Source organism: Anomaloglossus baeobatrachus, chromosome 2, assembly GCF_048569485.1.
Source record: "Anomaloglossus baeobatrachus isolate aAnoBae1 chromosome 2, aAnoBae1.hap1, whole genome shotgun sequence".
Lineage (NCBI taxonomy): Eukaryota > Metazoa > Chordata > Amphibia > Anura > Aromobatidae > Anomaloglossus > Anomaloglossus baeobatrachus.
In genome coordinates this window covers 787,148,830-787,176,022 of record NC_134354.1, presented here as the reverse complement: position 1 = coordinate 787,176,022, position 27,193 = coordinate 787,148,830, and the positions used below count along the sequence as shown (strand labels likewise).

Genomic DNA, 27,193 nt, shown 5'->3' with positions numbered 1-27,193 from the left:
TGTGGGGGAGCTCCACTGTTTCGGCACCTCAGAGGCTCTCCAAACACAACATGGCGCGGCTAACGATTCCAGCTACACTTCTGTTCAAAAAGTGAAATGACGCTCCTTCCCTTCCGAGCCCTGCCGTGCGCCCAAACAGTGGTTTTCCGCCACACATGAGGTATCTGCGTACTCTGAAGAAATTGCCCAACAAATGTTGGGGTCCACATAATCCTGCTGCCCTTGTGAATATGCAATATTTGATGCTAAATTAACATTTTGGGTATTGTCGTGTAGACCTCCTTAAAATCACTCCACATGTAATAAGGTCCCTAAAGAAGAAGAAAAAAAAAGTGGCTTTGTAAAAATGAGAAATTGCTCAAACTTTGAACCCCCATAACTTGCTTTATAATTTATTTATTTTTCTTCATCGTTCCTTATGGGAGACCCAGACCATGGGTGTATAGCTTCTGCCTCCGGAGGACACACAAAGTACTACACTCAAACGTGTAGCTCCTCCCTCCTAGCATATACACCCCCTGGTAGCCAGTCCTAGCCAGTTTCAATGCTTTGTGTTCAAGAGGTCACACACACACATGCATTCTCTGATTTTTGATTTTTTGGATTTCAAAGATTTGGAAGAAAAGCGGGTCCAGTCTGGACTCCCGGCATGTCCCTTCTCACCCCACTGTGTCGGCGGTGCTGTTAAGGATGATTTTCCAAGGCTGGAGCCTTCACATGCCGCGCTCCTTCACCATCCCCTGGGGCTCTGGCTTGAAGTGGGAGCCATCACGGTTCTCACTGCTTTGCAGGAGACCGGTCTCCATCCGCAGCCCTTTCAGGATCCTGCCGGACGGAGCGATCATCCCCCAGGGACCTGGCACCTGCGTCTCACAAGCTAAGTACTGAGACATTTTTACCACAGAAAGTGGTCTTTCCAGGGGTCCCTTGTACTTTATTTATTGGGGAGAGTGTGTTTTATGACTGTGTTAACATTTCCGTCCGGTTCTCCAGTTTTCACTGGAGAACCGCGCCGATGGTGCCTGCACGCTGGCCGCATGTTTAAATCTAGGCCCCGGCTTCGCCTGAGGCCTAGTTTCGGTTTTCACTGCCCCTGCATGTCAGTCATGCAGAGGGACAGTACGGCTCCGCCCAGCGGCTGTTCAGCACAGGGAACGGACACTCCTCACTGAGGAAGGATTCCCTCCCCTGTATACCTCATTTGCCCGCTCTCAGAGTAGGCCCCGCCCCCCCCTCGCTCCGGTCGCCATTTTATCAGCGTTCTCAATGTCTGCATAGGCACAGAGATACCACATTGTGACAAATGGGGGCCTGGGCTGGGGGACTGGAGGGCACAGAAATGTATGTTAAACGGTCTGGCAAGCCACAACCTCCGGTTGTGCAGCTGCTTATATTCTCTGTTTATATACTCTGCTGGGGGTCATTCTGGACAGAGCCCCCACTTCTGCAGCATGTCTCACATCAGAGCAAGGCTGCAAGGCTGTTCTTAATATGCACTGCATGTAGACTCGTACGGCCTGTACCGAGCACATAAACACAGTGGTCCCTCAGCCTGGAGGCTCATCAGTGGTCCCTCCAGCTGCTCCGGCTCCGGTGGCTGAACCCCCGGTTTGGGTAGAATCCGCTCTTTCCAGGGGACAGCTGTCCCGGACTCTGCTGAGCATGCATTAGCCCCCTTCTCAGGGCGCTTCTGCTGCTACGGCTCGCTCAGCAAAGCTCACAGAGGACTCTTCTTCTGGTCTCAGACCCCGTCCTCCTAAAATGGAGACGCAGGGTCTCCTGCCCTTCACTGGACGAGGAGGGTGTCTTTACTAGGGGCTCGGACGCTACTTCATGTACCATTGATCTGTCCGAAGGTGATGCAGATGCTAATGATTTGATTGCGTCCATTATATTTGTACTGGACCTCAATCCGCCTGTATCAGGGGAGCATCCCCCTCTGGCAGAAAGGCATCAATATACCTTAAAGAGAACAAGGAGTGTGTTCCTTAACCACTCCAGTTTTCAGCCCACTGTGACCAAGCCCAGAGCCTGTCCTGTCAGACGCTCCCAAATCGTGGTTCTTATGACTGTTTCCCCCTTCCACCAGAGGTGGTCAAGGAGTGAGCTCATTCACCAAGGGTGGTCCCTCCGGTGTCTAGACTTTCAGCCCGGATAGTTGTATCAGTGGCTGACGGCACCTCTCTAAGGATCCCACTGTACATTAATTCTGTACTGGACCTCAATCCGCCAGAGTTTACCTTGCCTAAGAGAACAAGGAGTGTGTTCCTTATCCACTCCAGTTTTCAGGCCACTGTGACCAAGCCCAGGGTCTGCTCTGACAAACGTTTCCCAAAGCGTGGTTCTGATGACAGTTTTCCCTTTCCACCAGTGGTGGTCAAGGAGTGGGCTCATTCACCAAAGGTGGCTCAGCCCGGACCATTGTATCAGTGGTTGATGGCTCCTCACTTAAGGTTTTGTTGTCCGCCAGGCTGTCCTTCTGGCCAAATCCGTATGGAGGCGGCAGGGGCCTCGTTTCCTCAGCTTTTGCAGCAGTGCGGGCTTTCAAAGCCATCTCTGCTTCTCTAGAGGAGATGCATTCCCTCACAGGGACTCTATGCCCGAAATGGTTGCCTTAACTTCCAGACTTCAGTCTTTTCATCCTATGCCATGTCTGCCATGCTGGAGACTCTCACCGCACTGCGGTGGCCTCGGCTAATTTCCTCGCTATCCGCAGGCTCCTGTGGCTTCGGAAGTGGAAGGCAGATGCTTCTAAAGAAGTTCCTTGCTGGGCTCCCTTTTGTTGGGACCAGACTATTCGGGAACAACTGGATGAAATTATTAAGGAAGCTCTTGGCGGGAAGCGTTCTTCCATGCCACAAACCTAAACCAGCAAACCTGTCCAGGGCAGGAATCAGTCGAGGTTTCGTTCTTTTCGTTCCTCCATCTGATCGTTCTCTAAGCCCTCGGCCTCGTCCACTAGCTCAGCCAAGGATCGTAACCCAAATGGCGAACGAAGCCGCGTCTTCAGAAGACCGCAGGAGATGCTGCCACTAAGTCAGCCTCCTCCTGGCTATCTGGCCATCTGGCCACGCCAGCTACGTCCTTGGTCGGTGGCAGGCTCTCCCACTTTGGCGACGTATGGTTTTAACACGTCTCCGATCAGTGGGTGCGGGATACCATCTCCCACGGCTACAGGATAGAATTCTATCCAGCCCGCCAAACAGATTTTTTCTGTCACTCCCCCCTGCTCCAAGGTCGCCGCCTTCTCACAGGCTGTGGCATTCTTGCAGGCCAATGGAGTAATGGTACCGGTTCCCGACTGGGAACGGTTCTGAGATTTCTGCTTAAATCTATTCCTAGTCCCCGAAGAGGGCGGTGCCTTCCGACCTGGATCTCAAGCTTCTCAAGCATGTTCAGGTGCGGCATTGTCCCATGGAGTCTCTGCGATCAATCAATGACCCAAGGAGATTCCCTAGCATCCATCGACATCAGAGATGCCTATCTGCATGTGCCAATCGCAGTTTCACACCAGCGTTGGCTACGTTTTGCAATCGGAATGGTCCAATTCGTGGCTCTTCCCTTGGGGTTAGCCACGGCCCCTCGAGTATTCTCAAGGTCGGGGCAGCTGTGATTGCGGTCCTGCACCTCTAGGCGTTGGCAGTGATCCTTTTGCCCTGGACGGCCTTCTAGTCTGGGCTTCATCCAGTGCAGACTGTTAGCGGAGTGCCTCGCTCACTCTCGCCACTCTAACCAATTCGGGTGGCTTGTCATTCTGTCAAAGTCCACTCTGACTTCGACCCAGAAGTTCACGTACCCAGGGACGCAATTTGAGACTCTGTCGGCACTTGTGAAGCTGCCCTTAGTCAAACAGCAGTCCCTCCGCTGGCGGTCGACGTCGTTCCATCAGGCACCTAATACAGGTGCTGGATCAGATGGTGGCGTCAATGGAAGCGATTCCCTTGCCCAGTTCCACCTGCGTCCTCTGCGGCTGGATATTTTCCGCTGTTGGAACAAGCGGACTTCCTCCTTCCACGGGGTGGTGGCTTCGCCACAGACCAGGGGCTCGTTTCAGTGGTGGCTTCGGCCCCTCTGTCTCAGGGACGCTCCTTCCTGGCCCCGTCCCGGGTGATCCTCACCAGGATGCTAGTCTATCCGGCTGGGGAGCAGTATATCTCCACCATGGAGCGCAGGGCACTTAGACTCTGTCCGAATCAGCCCTCTGGATCAATGTGCTGGAAATCAGAGCTGTGTTTCTAGCTCTCTAAGCCTTTCACCATCTGTTGGCGGCCAGGCACATTCGAGTCCAGTCAGACAACGCGACAGCGTTTGCCTACATAAACTTCCAGGGCGGGACACTCAGCCGCCTGGCAATGTTGGAGGCTCAACGCATTCTTCAGTGGACGAAGGACTCCTAGTCCACCATATTCGCAGCCCACATCCCAGACGTGGAAAACTGTGAGGCAGATTATCTCAGCCGTCAAACCGTGGCTCCACGATCCTCAGGTTTTTGCGGCAGACGCACTGGTTCAAGTTTGGTCCCAGCTTCGTCTGTCTTACGTGTTTCACCCTCTAGCTCTTGCCCAGAGTCCTGCGCAAGATCAGAAAGGAGGGCCGTCGGGTCATTCTCATACTCCAGACTGACCCAGGCAAGCTTGGTACCCTGACCTGCTCCATCTGTCCGTAGAGGTGCCATGGCATCTCCCGGACTGTCCAGACCTTCTCTCACGAGGTCCGTCTTTCCGCCAGAATCCTGCGGCTCTCAGATTGACGGCGTGGCTTTTGAGTTCTGGATCTTGACGACTTCTGGTATCCCTCCTGAAGTCATCTCCACTATGACTCGAGCTCCGAAGTATCCTTTGGCCTTTTTTGGCCTTGCCGACCCTCCTGTCCCTTCTACAGTCCGGTCTGCAGCTAGGACTATCCCTCAATTCCCTTAAGGGACAGGTCTCGGCTCTGTCAGTGTTGTGCCAGCGACGTATCGCCCGGCTGGCTCAGGTGCGCTCCTTCATGCAGGGCGCATCTCACATCATTCCGCCTTACCGGCGGCCTTTGGAGCCCTGGGACCTTAATCCGGTCCTCACGGCTTCCGGAAACCCCCCTTTGAGCCTCTTAGGGAGGTTTCTTTGTTTCGTCTTTCACAGAAAGTGGTATTTCTAGTGGCCATAATTTCCCTCAAGAGAGTCTCTGTTTTGGCTGCACTCTCTTCGGAGTCACCCCCTTTTTTGTTTTTTCATCAAGACAAGGTGGTTCTCCGTCCGACTCCGGACTTTCTCCCTAAGGTGGTTGCTGCTTCCACCTTAACCGGGGCATTTTCCCTGCCTTCCTTTTGTCCGGCTCCTGTTCATCGCTTTGAAAAGGCGTTGCATACTCTGGATCTGGTGCGGGCGCTCCGGATCTATGTGTCTCGCACCGCTGTTCTTAGGCGGTGCACCTCTCTTTTGTGCTGACCACTGGTCAGCGTAAGGGTCTCTCGGCATCTAAGCCGACCCTGGCTCGTTGGATTAGGTCGGCCATTTCCGATACCTACCAGTGTACTCAAGTGCCTCCCCCGCCGGGGATCAAGGCACACTTGACCAGAGCTGTCGGTGCCTCTTAGGCTTTCAGGCCCAGGCTACGGCTCAGCAGGTCTGTCAGACTGCCACTTGGATTAGTCTGCATACCTTTTCGAAGCACTACCAAGTGCATGCTCATGCTTCGGCAGATGCGAGCTTGGGCAGACGCATCCTTCAGGCGGCTGTCGCCCATTTGTGAAGTTAGGTTTCGCCTACTTCTCAGTTTTTCTGTTTATTCCCACCAATGGACTGATTTGGAACGTCCCATGGTCTGGGTCTCCCATAAGGAACGATGAAGAAAAAGAGAATTTTGTTACTTACCGTAAATTCTTTTTCTTATAGTTCCGACATGGGAGACCCAGCACCCTCCCTATTGCCTGTTGGCAGGTTTCTTGTTCCGTGTGTTTTTCACCGGCTGTTGTTGTTGTAGACAGAGGTTCTGGTTGTTCCGGATTTTGCTCTGTCTCTACTTGTGGGTGGATGTCCTCCTTCAGCTTTTGCACTAAACTGGCTAGGACTGGCTACCAGGGGGTGTATATGCTAGGAGGGAGGAGCTACACGTTTGAGTGTAGTACTTTGTGTGTCCTCCGGAGGCAGAAGCTATACACCCATGGTCTGGGTCTCCCATGTCGGAACTATAAGAAAAAGAATTTACGGTAAGTAACAAAATTCTCTATTTTTCGTAGACATGTGGGAAATGTTATTAATTATTTTGTGTCATGTCTCGCTGGTTTAAGAGCATAAAAACTCAAGCTTTGAAACTTGCATAATTTTCACAATTTTTGCCAAATTTCCAAATTTTTTTCACAAATGCAAAAAATATTGTCCTAAATGTACCACTAACGTGACTCCCAATATGTGACGAAAAAACAATCTCAGAATCACCGGGATCCATTGAAGGGTTCCATTGTTATAACCTCATAAAGTGACACTGGTCAAAATGGTAAAATATGGCCGGGTCAAGTGCGTCAGAATGGGTGTGGCTACAGAATGGGCGTGGATTTTCAAATGGGCGGGGATTAGAGAACCTGTTAAAAATTGTAATCCCACCCCTGGGTAGATCGGTGTTCTCTTTGGGGTTTCTGAAAACCAGCTCCTCTTCCTTTATCGAGGGGAGATCGGAAGCTAATTGAGCGTAATCGCTCCTATCAGAAGAGGGTGAAACATGCCCTCTCCGTTTAGGCCCCAAAGGAGACTTTCTACTTTAGAGCCGACAGTGATTTAGTGCTTTTTCCGTCTGGCTGCCTCTGAGTCTGAGGATTGTTGCCTAGCGTGTACGCTCTCTTTTCTAGTAAGTGTTTTCTCGCACCCCAGAGCTGGACTCGCAGCTGCACTGCTCAGTGCTGCCCACTGCCTCAGGAATATCTATACAATGCAGATCTGTGGGTCTGATTTTCACGGACTGTCACAGAAGAGAGACTTTATTTATATATTTTTTTTTCTCGATGTATCAGAAAAACTGATTTTTGGACCTCACTGTGATCCAAAAAAATCAGTCCGTTTTTCTCGTATGTGGAGAAATCGGACATCTGAACGAGCCCTTAATGGACGGAGACCAGCTGCTATAATGTCTCCCATGCACAGAACTGACAGACGGGATGGATTATTGCTCCGTTATCACTGCAGCAACATGGAGGAGTAGTGTATATGTGAATTCAGCTCTGGGGTGAGATAAGACTATAAAGCATCGTCAGACTAGAAGATATTCTAGAGCAGCACTGCGAAATCCAGCTCCGGGGTGAAATGAAATGGTTACTAGTAAACTGCAGCGTGGGGGACATTAAGCAGTGTGTAATCCAGCCATGGGGTGAGATGACACTCTTACTAAAAAGCAGCAGCATGGAGGAGATTATACAGGAGTACTGAGCAGTGTAGCTGCAAATCCAGCTCTGAGGTGAGATGACACACTCACTAGAAAGCAGCAGCATGGAGGAGATTATACAGGAGTACTGAACAGTGTAGCTGCAAGTTCAGCTCTGGGGTGAGATGAAATGGTTACTAGAAACCTTGAGCATGGAGGACATGAAGCAGTGTCCAATCCAGCCATAGGGTGAGATGACACACTCACTAGAAAGCAGCAGCAGCATGGAGGAGGTTATACAGCAGTGTTGAGCAGTGTAGCTGCGAGTCCAGGTCTGAGGTGAGATGAGACACTCACTAGAATATCAGCCTGTGTGTGTCTGCCCCTCGCTGGTCTCTTCTGTATACTCTTCAGTAGACGGCGGTAATGTGTCCCCTCAGTGAGCCGGCGCTGCATTTTGTCTGGGGCAGTTTCTTGCAGTGAATGATGCATTAGTAGGGGCGTCATTATTATTTTTTTTTTTTTTTTTTTTCCCCCCAGTGTGTTTTATTTTATAATTGAATTGGATGTGTTTCCTTTGCAGAGATAGAAGATGAGCGGGCGAGCCAGATCCCGGGCCCGCGGCCGAGCTCGGGGGCAGGAGCAGCCCCCACAGAGACCACCTGGACAGGTTTTGTACCCCACACTCATTAACCCTTGTCGCATTTTTGCTAATGGAGGGGCTTCAGCTTTTTTTGCCCCCCCCCAAGTGTAGAGACATTCTTCTTTTTCAATTAAAACGGATTATTCCGTCTTATCGTGTCGAGGCACAAATATCAGAGAATGGTGGTCTTTGCACCAGTCATGTGCTGTCCTCCATGTAAGGCTGAATGTCAGCCCCCCGGCTGTGGGAATGGACATCGTGCTCCATGACCCCTGATTGTCAGCCCTGGGGGTGAATGATGGGCGCAGTACATCTCCCACAATGCATTGCAGCAGTGAGACATGAGGGTAGAAGTGTGGACCAATGTTTAGGAAAATTGTTATATCATATTGATTTATTTATTTTAATTATATTGGGTTTTTCTCCTGAATGCACAGCAGCCGCCTCCGCAAGCCCCCCCGCCGGCCGTCAGAGCACAGCGCCCCCCACAGGAGCGAGCACCACCGGAGCCTTCACTTGTCGGAAGAGGGCGCCAGAGAGGACCGCCAGCAGCGGAGAGATCATCACCCGAGGGTGACTGTCTATAATGTGCCAGTTTCATAGTTTTTAAGGTTGAAGGGAGACTCTAAGTCCATCTAGTTCAACCCGTAGCCTAACATGTTGATCCAGAGGAAGGCAAAAAAACCCCAATGTGTCAAATAAGCTCCAATGGGGAAAAAATGTCCTTCCTTCGTCCACATCCGGCAATCAGACTAGTTCCCTGGATCAATACCCTGTCATAAAATCTAATATACATAACTGGTAAACTGACTGAGGAAATCTGACCACCAGAGCTTGTCCGGGGGTCTTAGGGATGTGGCTTAAGGGAAAGAGTGTTACAAAACCTTAAAAAAAAAATATATATATGTAATATATATATATTTATTTTACTGTCCACCTACTTTTGGACCACCCTGTGTATGTAATTATATATGTGTGTGTGTGTGTGTGTGTATGTAATTGTGTGTGTGTGTGTGTGTGTGTGTGTGTGTGTATGTGTGTATGTATGTATGTATGTATGTATGTGTGTGTGTATATATATATATACACACATACATACATACATACATACATACACACACACACACACACACACACACACACACACACACAATTACATACACACACACACACACACACACATATATAATTACATACACAGGGTGGTCCAAAAGTAGGTGGACAGTAAAATAAATATATATATATATTCTATATATATTTTTTTTTTTTTACTGTACCTACATTTTTGTATTGGGAAAAAGATGGGAGGGTGTGAATTCAAACTTTTAGTTATATTTATATATATTTAAATTTTTTAATTCAAACTGTTGAGGATGAGACTACAATGGGTCTCTTAAGGTCTGACTGCCGTGTTCAGATTATAAGGTCATGTGTGCACTTTGAGAATAAAATAACGGACTACGAGTCAGATATGAATCTGCTCCATGAGAGACGCCAGAGAATTCCGTCTCAGTTTATTGTTCAGAAAACGTTATAGTTATAGATAAGAAAAGGGTGTAGACAAAATATAGTCCAATCATATCGCAGGTTGGGCTTATTTTATTCTCAAAGTGCACACATGACCTTATAATCTGAACACGGCAGTCAGACCTTAAGAGACCCATTGTAGCCTCATCCTCAACAGTTTGAATTAAAAAATTTAAATATATATAAATTAATATAACTAAAAGTTTGAATTCACACCCTCCCATCTTTTTCCCAATAGAAAAATGTAGGTACAGTGTAAAAAAAAAAATATATATTTTTTTAAATGAAGATTTGAGTGAAAAGCGTGTGTTTAAAAAAAAAAAATATATATATATATATATATATATATATATATATATATATATATATATATATATATATATATATATATATATATATATATATATATATATAATTACATACACTTTTTATCTTAAAGGCTTGAACTAAAATTATTATTTTTTTTTTTTAATATATATTATTTAAAATATATATTAACTAGAAGTTAGAATTTACACCCTCCCATCTTTTTCCTAATACAAAAATGAAGGTTGTGTGTAAAGAGAAAAAAAAAAAAAAATTTGTATGCATATTAGTTGGCTCTGATGTGCAGTTGGGGGTGAGGCATATTGTTTCCCCCGATTTGGGATGGGCCCTTTTATATCTAATAGTCTAACAAACCCCTTTTTTTTTTTTTTTTTTTTTTTTTTTTTTTTTCTTCTTTGCTCGTTCAGTTCTTCAGATCTCCGCTGGAGTTGCAGAAATGGCCATCGGGGAGCGGGGCGGCCGCAGGCGCGACTTCCATGACCTCGGGGTGAACACCCGGCAGACCATAGAGCATGTGAAAGCATCGAAAGTTGGTAATGTACCGCCCTGAGAGGGGCTCCGCTTGCCGGGCCGAGCCGCTCGAGGTCCGGGCTCGGGTTGTCGGTAGCACGAGCGCCTCCGGACCGGGGGCCATGTCGCTCTGTTAAGGGGAGGCAGTGGGGTGGTGGTGGTGTGGGACGAGGTTCGCAGCCGGGGCCGCGTTGTCGTTGGACGGGTCGTGACGCCACCCACGGGTCGTTGTGAGGGGATGCACCACTGCTGCGGCTGGAGTGAAGGGGGCTCCCGGGATCGGTGTTGAAGGCGCAGCCTATATGTTAGCCCCTCCGTGGGTAGGAGCGGTGTGTCCCGGGGCCCGGTGGGACGGGCGATGATGTTGTCGGGGTGCAAGGTGCCGTACTGCGGTGTGGTGTTGTGCAGCGGATGGCACTGGTGTACTCCCTATTAATTCAAACTCAGAGTCACTGGTAAACCAAAGTTCGGGTATGGTCGGGTCCCGCAGCCGGCTGCTTGTGTCCCCTGTGGAGTTGATGGTGGCCCCTTTCCCTTGCACCTCTTGTTGTGGTTTTTCGGCTTCCCTGCCTGGACAGTGGTAGCCCGCTCCCCGGCGTTTAGCTGCCGGAGGAGCCCTCTGTTGCCCGCAGGCGCTGGCCCGTCGGGTGTTTGGCCCTTGGCGGTGGCTCTCACCCGGTATCTGTGGGCTGTTGCCTTCTTTCGGGACTTTGGGTGTGGATGAACCCGTGAGGTCCAGACAGCAATCAGTTAATTTGCCTTTACTCAGTGGCTTCTAAGCTAGGACGGGGTCTGAGTACCCAGTTTCTGGTGCTCCGGTACATGATTGACTCCCCGGTTCAGGGCCGGCGGGCTCCAACCCTGGCCCGGTCCCTACGGTTCTGCCGGTTACTGTACTGGTACTCCTGCAGACGGCCACCACCGTCTGCCTGCCTGACGTTACGGGGATCCCAGGCTCCAACCCGGGTCCCTGACAGCTTTACTCCTCTACACCTCCTGTCACTGTCACTATACATCTTCATTTGTTTGTATTTCCTGCCTCAGGACAGTAGTCTCCTCGGTGGGCGTGTCTTTCTGCCTGACTCCGCCCACCTGGTGTGCCCTACTGGCCCTGAGGGAGGCATCAGGTCTCCCTTCTGGGTGACGGGTGTGTCCTCACAGGGGATGGGGGTGTGTGTGTGTAATGTGGTGGGTGTTGTTACCTGTGACCCCTGGGGTCCAGGGCGTCACAGTAATAATAAGGATCCTTTGTAAATCCTCTTCCTTTTGCTTATTTGTGGAAGTCTGGATGGCCGTGTGTCCGCCTCTGCAACTCCTGAGCTTGACAAAAAGTTTTCTACGACTAAAAAAAAATATAATTCCTGAGTATTGCCTCTTAAAAGGATAAACAGTGCCGCTCTGGTCACCGACCTCTGCCGGGTGACTGGAGCCTTTCTATAGGAAGGTCTGTGCCTCCTGTCTTCTGCCTATTCCGGTTCTGTGTTCGGCCTGGTAGAGTTTCCCGTGTCGGCGTTCCAGAGCTCGGCCAGTAAACGCCCGCTAATATTAATGGTGGAGATCCCCTCACGATGACCCTTGTGAGCCGCTGTATGAAGTGTGTAAGAAAACAAGTGTATCCGCGGAGAAATGATAACATCTCGCCACTACCATTACTATCCGCAGGCAGCACTGGAGCCAAAATTCAGCTTTTGACCAACCACATCAGGCTGGTGTCCCGGCCCCAGTGGGCGCTGTACCAGTATCACATCGACTTCAACCCTTCCATGGAGTCCAAGCGTTTGCGGCATGCCCTCCTGTATCAGCACGAAGAAACCATTGGGAAGGCGCGGGCCTTTGATGGAACGGTGTTGTTTTTACCAAAAAGACTGAATAAGGTAAAGTCATACCAAGGACAGAGGGTTATTGGTGGAGAGGAGGAACCAGTTGGATCCTCTTGTGTCTACAAAGTGGCATTACTGTCTGGGTCGCGGGGCTCTGGGCCGTGCCTGGCTTCCCCGGGGCTGTCTGTGGGCCGTGCCTGGCTTCCCCGGGGCTGTCTGTGGGCCGCGCCTGGCTTCCCCGGGGCTGTCTGTGGGCCGCGCCTGGCTTCCCCGGGGCTGTCTGTGGGCCGCGCCTGGCTTCCCCGGGGCTGTCTGTGGGCCGCGCCTGGCTTCCCCGGGGCTGTCTGTGGGCCGCGCCTGGCTTCCCCGGGGCTGTCTGTGGGCCGCGCCTGGCTTCCCCGGGGCTGTCTGTGGGCCGCGCCTGGCTTCCCCGGGGCTGTCTGTGGGCCGCGCCTGGCTTCCCCGGGGCTGTCTGTGGGCCGCGCCTGGCTTCCCCGGGGCTCTGCACACCCTGTAGTAGCAATTTGATTTTTTTCGTACTTTTTTGTTTTTTGAAGGTCACCGAGGTGTTCAGCCAAACTCGCAATGGAGAGAACGTGCGACTAACCATCACCTTGACCAACGAGCTTCCACCGACGTCCCCGACCTGCTTCCATTTCTACAACATCATTTTCCGGAGGTCGGCAGCTGCCGCTTTTTACATTATTGGTACCATCTGATGTTTAGGAGAACGTCCTGAATGCCGGCTGACTATGGTGGTGATCAGATCACCATGTCCTCCTCTCCTACCCCGTCAGACGCCTCGGCTGTAAGATTACTGGCTTTAACAGGGTTAATCCCAGAATATTAAGTTATGCCCCTTCCCCATGCAGTGGGCACCCTCACAATCCTGAATCTGGGCTGTGCAGAGCCCAACTTGGATGCAGCGGAGGTGGAGGTGTGCATCTGGACCTTCTCCCCAGCCGGCAGGACCCCAGCTATCAGTAATGGGATAGCCTAATGTTTTAGGAGAAGCCTTTAAACATACAGGTAATTCTATAGTCTACAGTCGGGGTCCTGCTGTAACGTACCAGTGAATTATTTTTGAGACCCACTGGCCACAGCGGGAAAATTGGGAGCCGCCGGCTGCTACAGTGTAGGGACCGTCCTGTAGCCGTGACGCTGCGGCAGGTACAGAGGAGCGCAGGCTCCAGGTCTCGGCTGGTGTCAGATCTTCGAGGAGGCGATTGTCAGCCCCAGAGCTGTCTCTTGCTTTCCGAGGTCGCCTCATCTTCCACTGTTTTCCCACATCCGCTCTATCACTGCTGGTGTCATGGACGTCCGGCGCCTCCAGAGCTGACCAGCGCTTGTTTTCTCCCCCACCCTCTAGAATTCTGAGGATAATGGACATGAAGCAGATAGGACGCAACTATTACAACCCGAAGGATGCAACGGAAGTCAGAGCTCACCGGTAACGTGCTAAGCAAAACTGTGTATACATGTACCAGGATATAAGTTGGGATAAGTAATGTACAACAGGGAGTGCAGCTCTGGAGTATAATACAGGAGGTAACTCAGGATCAGTAATGTAATGTATGTACACAGTGACTGCACCAGCAGAATAGTGAGTGCAGCTCTGGAGTATAATACAGGAGGTAACTCAGGATCAGTAATGTAATGTATGTACACAGTGACTGCACCAGCAGAATAGTGAGTGCAGCTCTGGAGAATAATACAGGAGGTAACTCAGGATCAGTAATGTAATGTATGTACACAGTGACTGCACCAGCAGAATAGTGAGTGCAGCTCTGGGGTATAATACAGGAGGTAACTCAGGATCAGTAATGTAATGTATGTACACAGTGACTGCACCAGCAGAATAGTGAGTGCAGCTCTGGAGTATAATACAGGATGTAACTGAGGATCAGTAATGTAATGTATGTACACAGTGACTGCACCAGCAGAATAGTGAGTGCTGCTCTGGAGTATAATACAGGAGGTAACTCAGGATCAGTAATGTAATGTATGTACACAGTGACTGCACCAGCAGAATAGTGAGTGCAGCTCTGGAGTATAATACAGGATGTAACTCAGGATCAGTAATGTAATGTATGTACACAGTGACTGCACCAGCAGAATAGTGAGTGCAGCTCTGGGGTATAATACAGGAGGTAACTCAGGATCAGTAATGTATGTACACAGTGACTGCACCAGCAGAATAGTGAGCGCAGCTCTGGAGTATAATACAGGAGGTAACTCAGGATCAGTAATGTAATGTATGTACACAGTGACTGCACCAGCAGAATAGTGAGTGCAGCTATGGAGTATAATACAGGAGGTAACTCAGGATCAGTAATGTAATGTATGTACACAGTGACTGCACCAGCAGAATAGTGAGTGCAGCTCTGGAGTATAATACAGGATGTAACTGAGGATCAGTAATGTAATGTATGTACACAGTGACTGCACCAGCAGAATAGTGAGTGCTGCTCTGGAGTATAATACAGGAGGTAACTCAGGATCAGTAATGTAATGTATGTACACAGTGACTGCACCAGCAGAATAGTGAGTGCAGCTCTGGAGTATAATACAGGAGGTAACTGAGGATCAGTAATGTATGTACACAGTGACTGCACCAGCAGAATAGCGAGTGCAGCTCTGGGGTGTAAGTCAGGATAATGTATGTAGACACAGAATAATTCTGCGTTGTGTAAGTACCATGCCGTTGCTTTCTGGATTTGTTCGGCTCTTGTATTTCTCATGTTTCGGGGTTTCTCCCCTCCGTCCTGCCTCCATCAGACTCTCCATCTGGCCGGGCTTTTCCACCTCCATCATCCAGTATGAATCCAGCATCATGCTGAGCATTGATGTCAGCCACAAAGTCCTCCGGAACGAGACTGTGCACGACATAATGAGCAGCATCTATTCCTCGTGTGGCCCTCAGAGGTTCCAGGACGCCACCACCAAAGAGCTGGTCGGGCAGATCGTGCTCACCAAGTAAGAGCCGCAGCGCCACCTCGTGACCCGCGGATTTCTTGGCCAAGGCATAAAGTCACTTTTATAGAATAAGAACTTTTTGTTCCTGATTTTACAGTAATAAGAAAATATGCTTATGTATTTTTTAATTTATTTTTTTTTTGTGCAAGTTTGCCCCCAACTAGTGTGTGTCCCCCAAAAATAAACCCTAGCGCATTTTTTAGGGGCAAAAAATGTCTTATTTTCAGGGAAACGCGTAATTTTTTTTTTCTTTGTCGCTCCATTGGGAGACCCAGACAATTGGGTGTATAGCTTCTGCCTCCGGAGGCCACACAAAGTATTACACTTAAAAGTGTAAAGCCCCTCCCCTTCTGCCTATACACCCCCCGTGCATCACGGGCTCCTCAGTTTTTATGCTTTGTGCGAAGGAGGCAGACATCCACGCATAGTTCCACATCTTAGTCAGCAGCAGCTGCTGACTAGGTCGGATGGAAGAAAAGAGGGCCCATAACAGGGCCCCCAGCATGCTCCCTTCTCACCCCACTCTGGTCGGCGGTGTTGTTAAGGTTGAGGTACCCATTGCGGGTACATAGGCAGGAGCCACATGCTGTTTTCCTTCCCCATCCCTTTCAGGGCTCTGGGTGAAGTGGGATCCTAATCGGTCTCCAGGCACTGGGACCGTGCTCCCTCCGCAGCCCCTGGGGATTCTGCTGGACTGGAGCTGAGTATCGTCAGGGACAAGGCCCTGCAACTGTGAGGTACTCTGTGTCCCCGTGGGGACCGCGTATGGATCGCTTGTGTCACACACACTGCAGCACTGCCGGGGGTGTTAGTGCGCCGGGGACTACCGCGCCGGCCGTGCTTATTTGCCGGCCGCGCTTATAACTTTAGTCCCCGGCTTTTGCGGCCTAGTTTCGCTTATTCCCGCCCACAGGCCTGCCAGTCAGGGGAAGGGCGGGACGCTGCACAGGACGGCAGTGCTGAGGGCTGGAGCATACCTAGTATCCTCCTCCCCCCTCACTCAGCACAGTGGGGCACTAGATTCCCGCACTTTTCAAGGGCACGCCCACGGCCCCCTCCTCTCCACAGAACGCCGGCAGCCATTCCTGTCAGCACTTCAGACCGGAGAGGACAACAGGGAGGCTCAGGCAGGGAATCTGATGATCACACAACCGCTTTGAGCGGTCGGTAAGCAGCACCTGTGGTGCTGGCCCCACTGAGTGCCGAAGTGTATATATATATATATATGCTTATATGCTATACATTACACTGTATGGTCGCACTGTTGATTTTTGGCTATATATCCTCCTGGATTGTATCAGAGGAGACAACAGCATGTCGTCCGCAAAAAGCAAGGGTGCCAAAGCACAGGCTTACTTTGCAACCTGTACCTCATGTGCGGCTATCCTACCGGCAGGTTCCACTGACCCGCATTGTGTGCAATGCTCGGCCCCTGTGGCTCTTACTCAGCCGGAGCCTCTGCCACTGGTGGCCCAGGTGGAGCCACCTGCTACCACTGTCCAGGTGACAGGGACGGAGTTTGCAGTATTTGCTGACAAACTGTCTGAGACTATGGATAAATGGTCTGCTAAGAATCCTGAGATCGCTCTCAACCTAGATACACCTGAAGGTGACGCCATAGTGAATGATCTTATAGCGACCATCAATCAGGTATTGGATATTTCTCCCCCAGCTCCTACAATGGAGGAGTCAGCTTCTCAGGAGAAATTCCGTTTCAGGTTTCCCAAGCGTACAATGAGTACGTTTCTGGATCACTCTGACTTCAGAGAGGCAATCCAGAAACACCGGGCTTGTCCAGACAAGCGTTTTTCCAAGCGCCTTAAGGACACACGTTATCCCTTCTCCCCTGATGTTGTCAAGGGCTGGGCTCAGTGTCCTAAGGTGGATCCTCCAATCTCCAGACTGGCGGCTAGATCCATAGTTGCAGTGGAAGATGGGGCTTCACTCAAAGATGCCACTGACAGACAGATGGAACTATGGTTGAAATCCATCTATGAAGCTATCGGCGCGTCTTGTGCTCCAGCATTCGCAGCCGTATGGGCACTCCAAGCTATCTCAGCTTGTCATGCGCAGATTAATACGGTCACACGTTCATCTGCTCCGCAAGTGATGCCCTTAACCACTCAGGCGTCGGCGTTTGCGTCCTACGCCATTAATGCTGTCCTGGACTCTGCGAGCCGTACGGCGGTAGCATCCGCCAATTCGGTAGCAATACGCAGGGCCATGTGGCTACGTGAATGGAAGGCAGACTCTGCTTCCAAAAAGTTCTTAACCTGTTTGCCATTTTCTGGCGGCCGCCTGTTTGGCGAGAAATTGGATGAAATCATTAAACAATCCAAGGGAAAGGACTCATCCTTACCCCAGGCCAAACCAAACAGACCTCAACCACGAAAGGTACAATCGAGGTTTCGGTCCTTTCGGACCGCGGGCAGGTCTCAATTCTCCTCGTCCAAAGGGCCTCAGAAGGATCAGAGGAACTCCGATCATGGCGGTCTAAGGCACGCCCTAAAAAGACCGCCGGAGGAACCGCTCCCAAAGCGGCCTCCTCATGAATTTCAGTCTCCTCACACCGCATCCTCGGTCGGTGGCAGGCTCTCCCGCTTTTGCGACACCTGGCTGCCACAGGTAAAAGACCGATGGGTGAGAGACATTCTGTCTCACGGTTACAGGATAGAGTTCAGCTCTCGTCCTCCGACTCGATTCTTCAGAACATCTCCGCCCCCCGAGAGAGCCGATGCTCTTCTGCAGGCGGTGTGCACGCTGAAGGCGGAAGGAGTGGTGATCCCTGTTCCTCTTCAGCAGCAGGGTCACGGTTTTTACTCCAACTTGTTCGTGGTGCCGAAAAAAGACGGATCCTTCCGTCCTGTTCTGGACCTCAAACTGCTCAACAAACATGTAAAAACCAGGCGGTTCCGGATGGAATCGCTCCGCTCCGTCATCGCCTCAATGTCCCAAGGAGATTTCCTAGCATCAATCGACATCAAAGATGCTTATCTCCACGTACCGATTGCACCAGAGCATCAGCGCTTCCTGCGTTTCGCCATAGGGAACGAACACCTTCAGTTCGTGGCACTGCCTTTCGGCCTGGCGACAGCCCCACGGGTTTTCACCAAGGTCATGGCAACAGTGGTAGCAGTCCTACACTCTCAAGGACACTCGGTGATCCCTTACTTAGACGATCTGCTTGTCAAGGCCCCCTCTCGGGTGGCATGCCAACACAGCCTGAACATTGCTCTGGAGACTCTCCAGAGCTTCGAGTGGATCATCAATTTTCCAAAGTCAAATCTGACACCGGCCCAATCACTGACATATCTTGGCATGGAGTTTCATACCCTCTCAGCGATAGTGAAACTTCCGCTGGACAAACAGCGTTCACTACAGACAGGGGTGCACTCTCTCCTTCAAGGCCAGTCACACCCCCTGAGGCGCCTCATGCACTTCCTAGGGAAGATGGTAGCAGCAATGGAGGCAGTCCCTTTTGCGCAGTTTCATCTGCGTCCTCTTCAATGGGACATTCTCCGCAAATGGGACAGGAAGTCGACGTCCCTCGACAGGAACGTCTCCCTTTCGCGGGCAGCCAAAGCTTCCCTTCAGTGGTGGCTTCTCCCCACTTCTCTGTCGAAGGGGAAATCCTTCCTACCCCCATCCTGGGCGGTGGTCACGACGGACGCGAGCCTGTCAGGGTGGGGAGCGGTTTTTCTCCACCACAGGGCTCAGGGTACTTGGACTCAGACAGAGTCCTCCCTTCAGATCAATGTTCTGGAGATAAGGGCAGTGTATCTCGCCCTAAAGGCGTTCCAGCCGTGGCTGGAAGGCAAGCAGATCCGAATTCAGTCGGACAACTCCACAGCGGTGGCATACATCAACCATCAAGGCGGCACACGCAGTCGGCAAGCCTTCCAGGAAGTCCGGCGGATTCTGCTGTGGGTGGAAGCCACAGCCTCCACCATATCCGCAGTTCACATCCCGGGCGTAGAAAACTGGGAAGCAGACTTTCTTTTTCGCTCCTAATTGGGAGACCCAGACAATTGTTTTGACAATTGGGTGTATAGCTATTGCCTCCGGAGGCCACACAAAGCATTACACTAAAAAGTGTAAGGCCCCTCCCCTTCTGGCTATACACCCCCAGTGGGATCACTGGCTCACCAGTTTTGTGCTTTGTGCGAAGGAGGCAACACATCCACGCATAGCTCCACTGTTTAGTCAGCAGCAGCTGCTGACTATGTCGGATGGAAGAAAAGAGGGCCCATACTAGGGCCCCCAGCATGCTCCCTTCTCACCCCACTTCATGTCGGAGGTGTTTGTTAAGGTTGAGGTACCCATTGCGGGTACGGCGGCTGGAGCCCACATGCTGCTTCCTTCCCCATCCCTTTTTACAGGGCTCTGGGTGAAGTGGGATTCTATCGGTCTCCAGGCACTGAGGCCGTGCTCCATCCACAGCCCCTGGTATCTGCTGGACATGGAGCGGAGTATCTTCAGGGACATGGCCCTGCTACATGGAGGTACTCTGTGTCCCTGTGGGGACCGCGCAGACACACGGCAGCACTGCTGGGTGTGTTAGTGCGCCAGGGACAGCGGCGCTGTCCGCACTAGTGCCATCGCACACCACAGCGTTGCTGGGTGTGTTAGTGTATTGGGTGACTACCGCGCTAACCGCCGCTGCCATTTTTATTTAAGGCGCCGCTGGGATTTGTGGTGCGCCGGGGACTTCCGCGCCGGCCAGCACTGATATGCCGGCCGCGCTTATTAACTCGAGTCCCCGGCTTCTGGGCCTAGTCTCCCTTCGTTACCGCCCACAGGCCTGACAGTCAGGGTAGGGGCGTGACGCTGCATAGCACAGCAGCGCTGAGAGCTGGAGTATGTTTTGCATACTCCACCCCTCTCACTGTGTGCACTGTGAAACCGGATTCCCGCACTTTCTCAGGCACGCCCACGGCTTCCTTCTCTACAAGGACGCCGGCAGCCATTAGTGTCAGTTTCTGTACGATACAGAGACAAGTGTGGAAGACCCTGGCATTCTGATAGTCACACAATCGCTGCAACAGGCGTTAAGCAGCACCTGTGGTGCTAACCCCACTAGTGCAGAAGTGCACTTATAGATATGCTTGTACTATATACATTGCACTGTTTGGTCGCACGTTGTATATACCCTCCTGGATTGTGCGGAGGAGTTATCAGCATATTCTCTGTGTAAAACAAAGGTGCAGAACCACATGTTTTCCATGCAGCCGGTACAGCATGTACGGCTATACGGCCGGCAGGTTACATAGACCCCCATTATATCCAACTCAGCCGGAGTCTCTGCTAATGGCCAGAGGATGAGGACGGTGTCTGCAGTATTTACTGACAGATTTTCTGGGACTATGGCTATGATACTAGAAGCCTAGCAGTCCGGACATGTCTCTCACAACATGGGCACTGTTGAATCATTGATCCATGGCCCCCCTCAGTGTGAACAACTAACAGCTCCGGGAATGTCACACGCATCCCAGAGTCACGGCTCTGCACAGACGTCAGTCCCAGACAGCCTAAGCGGGCTCACTATGAGCGGCCCTCGGTTTCATCAGGGTCCTAGCAGAAGGACTCTCTGTGTAATGAGGCGGAAGTAGCGGCTCAGGATTCTGATCCTGAGACCGCTCTCAATCTGGATACACCTAATGGTGACGCCATAGTGAATAATCTTATAGCGTCCATCAATAGAATGTTGGTTATTTCTCACCCAGCTCCTCCAGTGGAGGAGTCAGCTTCACGTATTTTTCTGGACCACTCTGCCTTCAGAGAGGCAGTCCAGGAACACCACACTTATCCAGATATGCGCTTCTCCAAACGGCTTAGGATACACGTTATCCCTGCCCCCTGACGTGGTCAAGGACTGGACCCAGTGTCCCAAGCGGCATCCTCCAATCTCCAGGCTTGTAGCTAGATCCATAGTTGCAGTGGGAGATGGAGCTGCACTTAAAGATGCCACTGACAGACAGATGGATCTCTGGTCTAAATCCATCTATGAGGCTGTCGGCGCACCGTTGGCTCCAGCATTCTCACCCTTGGGGCACTCCAAGCTATTTCAGCTTGTCTTACACAGATTGACACGGTTACACGTACATCTGTGCCGCAGGTGGCATCCTTAACCTCTCAAATGTCTGCATTTGTTTCTTACGCGATTCAGGTTGCCCTAGACTCTGCGAACCGTGCGGCAGTAGCCTCCGCTACTCCGTGTTTTTAAGCAGAGCCTGGTCTGCTCGTTAAGTGAATGGAAGGCAGATTCTGCTTCCAAAAAAGGGTGCTTAACCAGCTGCCTTTTTCTGCTGACCGACTGTTTGGTGAGCGTTTGGATGTAACCATTAAACAGTCCAGGGGTAAGGATTCATCCTTTCCTCAGCCCGGACACAACAAACCCCAACAGAGCAGGAGGCAGTCGGGGTTTTCGGTCTTTTCGAGGCTCGGGCAGGCCCCATTTTTCCTCGTCCAATGTGGACTCAAAAGGATCAGAGGAGCTCAGATTCTTGGCGGGCTCAGTCACGCCCAAAAAAGAGACAGTCTGAAAACCCGCTTCCAAGGCGGCTTCCTCATGACTTGCGGCCTCCTCTCTCCGCATCCTCGGTCGGTAGCAGGCTCTCCCGCCTTGGCGACATTTAGCTGCCATAGGTCAATGACCGTTGGGTGTGAGACATTCTGTCTCACGGGTACAGGATAGAGCTCACTTCTCGTCCTCCAACTCGATTCTTCAGAACTTCTCCACCTCCCGGCCGAGCCGCTGCTCTTCTGCAAACAGGGTGCACTCTATAGGCAGAAAGAGTGATGACCCCCGTTCCTCTTCAGGAACAAGGTCACGGTTTTTACCCCAAATTATTTGCGGTGCCTATAAGAACGGGCCGTTCCGTCCCGTTCTGGATCTAATACTGCTCAGCAAGCTCGTGGACACCAGGCGGTTCCGGATGAAATCCCTCCGCCATGTCATCGCCTCAATGTCCCAAGGAGATTTCCTAGCATCATTAGGCATCAAGGATGCTTATCCACACGTGCCGATTGATCCAGAGCACTAGCGTTTCTACGCTCCGTTATAGGAGACGAACACCTTCTGTTCGTAGCTCTACCTTCCGGCTAGCGACAGTCCCACTGGTCTTCGACAAGGTCAGGGCAGCAGTAGTCACAGTCCTGCACTCTCAGGGTCACTCTGTGATCCCATATTTAGACGATCTACTTGTCAAGGCACTCTCTTAGGAAACATGCCGACACTGCCCGAACGTTGCGCTGGAGACTCTCTAGAGTTTTGGGTGGATCATCAACTTTTTAAAGTCAGATCCGACCCCGACCCTATCGCTAACATATCTAGGCATGGAGTTTCATACTCTCTCAGCGATAGTGAAGCTTCCGCTAGACAAACAGCATTCACTACGGGCTGCAATCTCTTCTTTAAGAACCAGTCGCACACATTAAGACGCCTCATGCACTTCCTACGTAAGATGGTAGCAATGGAGGCAGTTCTTTTCGCGCAGTTTCATCTGCGTCCACTACAATGTGACATTCTCCGCCAATGGGACGGGGAGTCGACCTCCCTCAACAGAGTCGTCTTTCTTTCTCAGGCGGCCAAGGAATCTCTACGGTGGTGGCTTCTTCCCACCTCATGGTCAAAAAGAAGGTCCTTCCTATCCCCATCCTGGGCGATAGTTACGACAGACGCGAGTCTATCAGGGTGGGGAGCAGTTTTTCTCCACCACAGCGCTCAGGGTACGTGGACTCAGCAAGAGTCCACCCTTCAGATCAATGTTCTTGAACACAGAGCAGTGTATCTTGCCCTACAAACCTTCCAACAGCAGCTGGAAAGCAAGCAAATCCGACTTCAGTCGGACATCTCCACAGCGGTGGCATACATCAACCACCAAGGAAGAACGCGCAACCGGCAAGCCTTCCAGGAAGTCCGGCAGGTTCTGATGTGGGTGGAAGACACGGCATCCACCATATCCACAGTTCACATCCCAGGCGTGGAAAACTAGGAAGCTGACTTCCTAAGTCGCCGGGGTGTGGCCGAAAAGGTATGGTCTCTTCACCCGGACGGGTTTCAGGAGATCTGGCGCCGCTGACAGAGGCCGGACGTCGATCTAATGGCGTCACGGCACAACAACAATGTGCCAGCTTCATGGCACGGTTTCACAATCATCGAGCTCTGGCGGCAGACGCCTTAGTTCAGCATTGGTCGCAGTTCCAGCTACCTTATGTGCCACCTCTGGCATTGTTGCCCAGAGTGCTGCATTAGATCAGGACCGACTGCGGCCGCGCCATCCTCGTCGCTACAGATTGGCCGAGGATGTTGTGGTTCCCGGTTCTGTGGTGCCTCACGGTAGGCTAACCGGGGGCACTACCAGACCAATCAGACTGGCTGTCTCAAGGGCCATTCTTCCATTTGAATTCTACGGCCCTCAACCTGATGGTGTGGCTTGAGTCCTGGAACCTAGTGTCGTCAGGATTACCTCAGGACGTGGTTGCCACCATGAGACAGGCTAGCATACCAACGTCCGCCAAGATTGACCACAGGACGTGGAAGATATTCTTATCTCGGTGCTCGGCGCAGGGTGTTTCTCCCTGGCCGGTTGCATCGTCTATGTTTCCTTCCTTCCTGCAATCTAGGTTGGAAAAAGGGTTGTCGCTCAGTTCCCTTTAGGGACAAGTCTCAGCGCTATCTGTATTTTTTCAGAAACGACTTCCTCAGGTACGCACGTTCCTACGGGGAGTTTGTCTTCTCAGCACTCCGTACAGGCGGCCGTTAGAGCCCTGGGATCTGAACAAGGTTCTAATTGCTCTCCAGATGCCGCCTTTCGAGCCTTTGAAAGAGGTCTCCCTTCCCGCTTTTCTCGGGAAGTGGCCTTCTAGTAACGGTCTCGTCTCTTAGGAGAGTTTCCGAGCTAGCAACGCTCTCATACAAATCTCCCTTCCTGGTCCTTCACCAGGACAGGGTAGTTCTGCGTCCGATTCCGGAATTTCTCCCTAAGGTGGTATCCCACTTTCATATCAATCAGGATATCACCTCACCTTCTTTGTGTCCTCGTCCAGTCCATCAATTTCGGAAGGATTTGCATCTGTTGGTTCTGGTGACAGCACTCAGGTTCTACTTCCCGCATGGCGCTCCTGCGCCACCCGGATGCACTCTTTGTCCTTGTCGCTGGTCGGCGTAAACAGTCGCAAGCTTCTGAATCCACCCTGGCTCGGGGGATCGAGGAACCAATTCTTGAAACCTACAGTTCTACTGGGCTTCTGGTTCTCTCAAGGCTGAAGGCCCATTCTACCAGAGCCGTGGGTGCATCCTGGGCATTACGGCACCAGGCTACGGCTCAGCAGGTGTGTCAGGCACCTACCTGATTGAGTCTGCATACTTTTACCAAGCATTTTCAGGTGCATACCTACGCTTCGGCAGACGCCAGCCTAGGTAGATAAGTCCTTCAGGCGGCGATTGCCCACCTGTAGGAAAGGGCTGTTTGACGGCCCTATCACGAGGTATTCTTTTACCCACCCAGGGACTGCTTTTGGACGTCCCAATTGTCTGGGTCTCCCAATTAGGAGCGAAAAAGAAGAAGGGAATTTTGTTTACTTACCGTAAATTCCTTTTCTTCTAGCTCCAATTGGGAGACCCAGCACCCGCCCTGTTTTCTCGGGGTTTTTCTGTTTTTTCGGGTACACATGTTGTTCATGTGGTATGGTTCAGTTCTCCGATGTTTCCTCGGATTGAATTGGTCTTTAAACCAGTTATTGGCTTTCCTCCTTCTTGCTTTGGCACTAAAACTGGTGAGCCAGTGATCCCACTGGGGGTGTATAGCCAGAAGGGGAGGGGCCTTACACTTTTAAGTGTAATACTTTGTGTGGCCTCCGGAGGCAATAGCTATACACCCAATTGTCTGGGTCTCCCAATTGGAGCTAGAAGAAAAGGAATTTACGGTAAGTAAACAAAATTCCCTTCTTTCCTTCCCCATCCCTTAATGGGCTCTGGGTGAAGTGGGGCCCGGATCGGTCTCCAGGCACTGGGACCGTGCTCCCTCCGCAGCCCCTGGGAATCTGCTGGATAGGAGCCGGGTATCGTCAGGGACAAGGCCCTGCTACTGTGAGGTACTCTGTGTCCCCGTGGGGACAGCGCATGGAGCGCTGGTGCCACACACATTGCAGCACTGCTGGGTGTGTTAGTGCGCCGGGGACTATTGCGCATGGAGCGCTTGTGCCATACACTTTCCAGCACCGCTGGGTGTGTTAGTGCGCCGGGCATGGAGCGCTTGTGCCAGACACTTTCCAGCACTGCTGGGTGTGTTAGTGCGCCGGACATGGAGCGCTTGTGCCAGACACTTTCCAGCACTGCTGGAGGTGTTAGTGCGCCGGGGGACTACCGCGCGGCCGCGCTTATAACTTTAGTCCCCGGCTTCTGCGGCCTAGTGTCGTTTATTCCCGCCCACAGGCCTGCCAGTCAGGGGAGGGGCGGGACGCTGCACGGATCGTCAGCAGAGGGCTGGAGCATACATTAGTATACTCCTCCCTCCTCACTCAGTACAGTGGGGCACTAGGTTCCCGCACTTTTCTTGGGCACGCCCACGGTCTCCTCCTCCTCACAGAACGCCGGCAGCCATTCCTGTCAGCGATTCAGACGCTGGAGAGGAGAGACAACACAGGGAGACCCAGGCAGGGAATTTGGTGACCACACAACTGCTTTGAGCGGTCAGTAAGCAGCACCTGTGGTGCTGGCCCCACTGAGTACCGAAGTGTGTATATATATATATATATATATATATATATATATATATATAGGCTTATAGGCTATACATTGCACTGTACGGTCGCTCTGTTGATTCTTGGCTATATACCCTCCTGGTTGTTCTCAGAGGAGACAACATGTCATCTGCAAAAAGCAAGGGTGCCACAACACAGGCGTATTTTGCAACCTGTACCTCATGTACAGCTGTACTACCGGCAGGTTCCACTGACCCTCATTGTGTGCAATGCTCGGCCCCTGTAGCACTTACTCAGCCGGAGCCTCTGCTACAGGTGGCCCAGGTGGATCCACCTGCTACCACTGTCCAGGTGACAGGGACGGAGTTTGCAGCCTTTGCTGACAAACTGTCTGAGACTATGGATAAATGGTCTGCTAAAATACTGGAAGCTTTGCAGTCCAGACCGGTGATTCAGGCCCCGGGCTCTATCCAATCCTTGACCCCTGGTCCCCCTCAATTGGAACGGCAAAGTGCCCCGGGGGTAAACCATAGGTCCCAGGGTGAGGTCTCTGACACGGACTGCAGTCCCAGGCCGCCCAAGCGGGGTCGCTGGGAAATTCCCTCCACTTCATCACACTGTTCAGGGTCCCAGCAGGGGGACTCTCTGGAGGATGAAGCGGAGGTATCAGATCAGGATTCTGATCCTGAAGCCGCTCTCAACCTAGATACACCTGAAGGTGACGCCGTAGTGAATGACCTTATAGCGACCATCAATCAGGTGTTGGATATTTCTCCCCCAGCTGCTCCAATTGAGGAGTCTGCTTCTCAGGAGAAATTCCGTTTCAGGTTTCCAAAGCGTACATTAAATATGTTTCTGGATCACTCTGACTTCAGAGAGGCAATCCAGAAAAACCGAGACTGTCCAGACAAGCGTTTTTCCAAGCGCCTTAAGGACACACGTTATCCCTTCCCCCCCGAGGTTGTCAAGGGCTGGACTCAGTGTCCTAAGGTGGATCCTCCAATCTCCAGGCTTGCGGCTAGATCCATAGTTGCAGTGGAAGATGGGGCTTCACTCAAAGATGCCACTGACAGACAGATGGAACTATGGTTGAAATCCATCTATGAAGCTATAGGCGCGTCTTTTGCTCCAGCATTCGCTGCCGTATGGGCACTCCAAGCTATCTCAGCTTGTCAGGCGCAGATTCATGCAGTAACACGTACATCTGTCCCGCAAGTGGTGTCCTTAACCAATCAGGCGTCGGCGTTTGCGTCCTACGCCATTAATGCTATCCTAGACTCTGCGAGCCGTACGGCGGTGGCATCCGCCAACTCGGTGGTACTCCGCAGGGCCATGTGGCTACGTGAATGGA

General features: G+C 51.5%; 1 protein-coding gene across 5 annotated transcripts in view; it reads left to right on the top strand.

The window, feature by feature from the left end:
• Nucleotides 1-27,193, top strand: part of LOC142292332 (piwi-like protein 1) — a 177,474-nt gene that overhangs the window by 35,505 nt on the left and 114,776 nt on the right. For 3 of the 5 annotated variants that reach the window (XM_075337635.1, XM_075337633.1, XM_075337634.1), the window contains exons 2-8: nucleotides 7,919-8,005; nucleotides 8,416-8,551; nucleotides 10,240-10,365; nucleotides 12,005-12,216; nucleotides 12,720-12,841; nucleotides 13,532-13,612; nucleotides 14,941-15,138. In XM_075337635.1, the coding sequence (XP_075193750.1) occupies nucleotides 7,928-8,005; nucleotides 8,416-8,551; nucleotides 10,240-10,365; nucleotides 12,005-12,216; nucleotides 12,720-12,841; nucleotides 13,532-13,612; nucleotides 14,941-15,138 (953 nt within the window). In that variant the 5' untranslated portion in view covers nucleotides 7,919-7,927. The remainder of the gene's footprint in view (nucleotides 1-7,918; nucleotides 8,006-8,415; nucleotides 8,552-10,239; nucleotides 10,366-12,004; nucleotides 12,217-12,719; nucleotides 12,842-13,531; nucleotides 13,613-14,940; nucleotides 15,139-27,193) is intronic. The other 2 variants (XM_075337636.1, XM_075337637.1) reach the window with 2 other exon arrangements.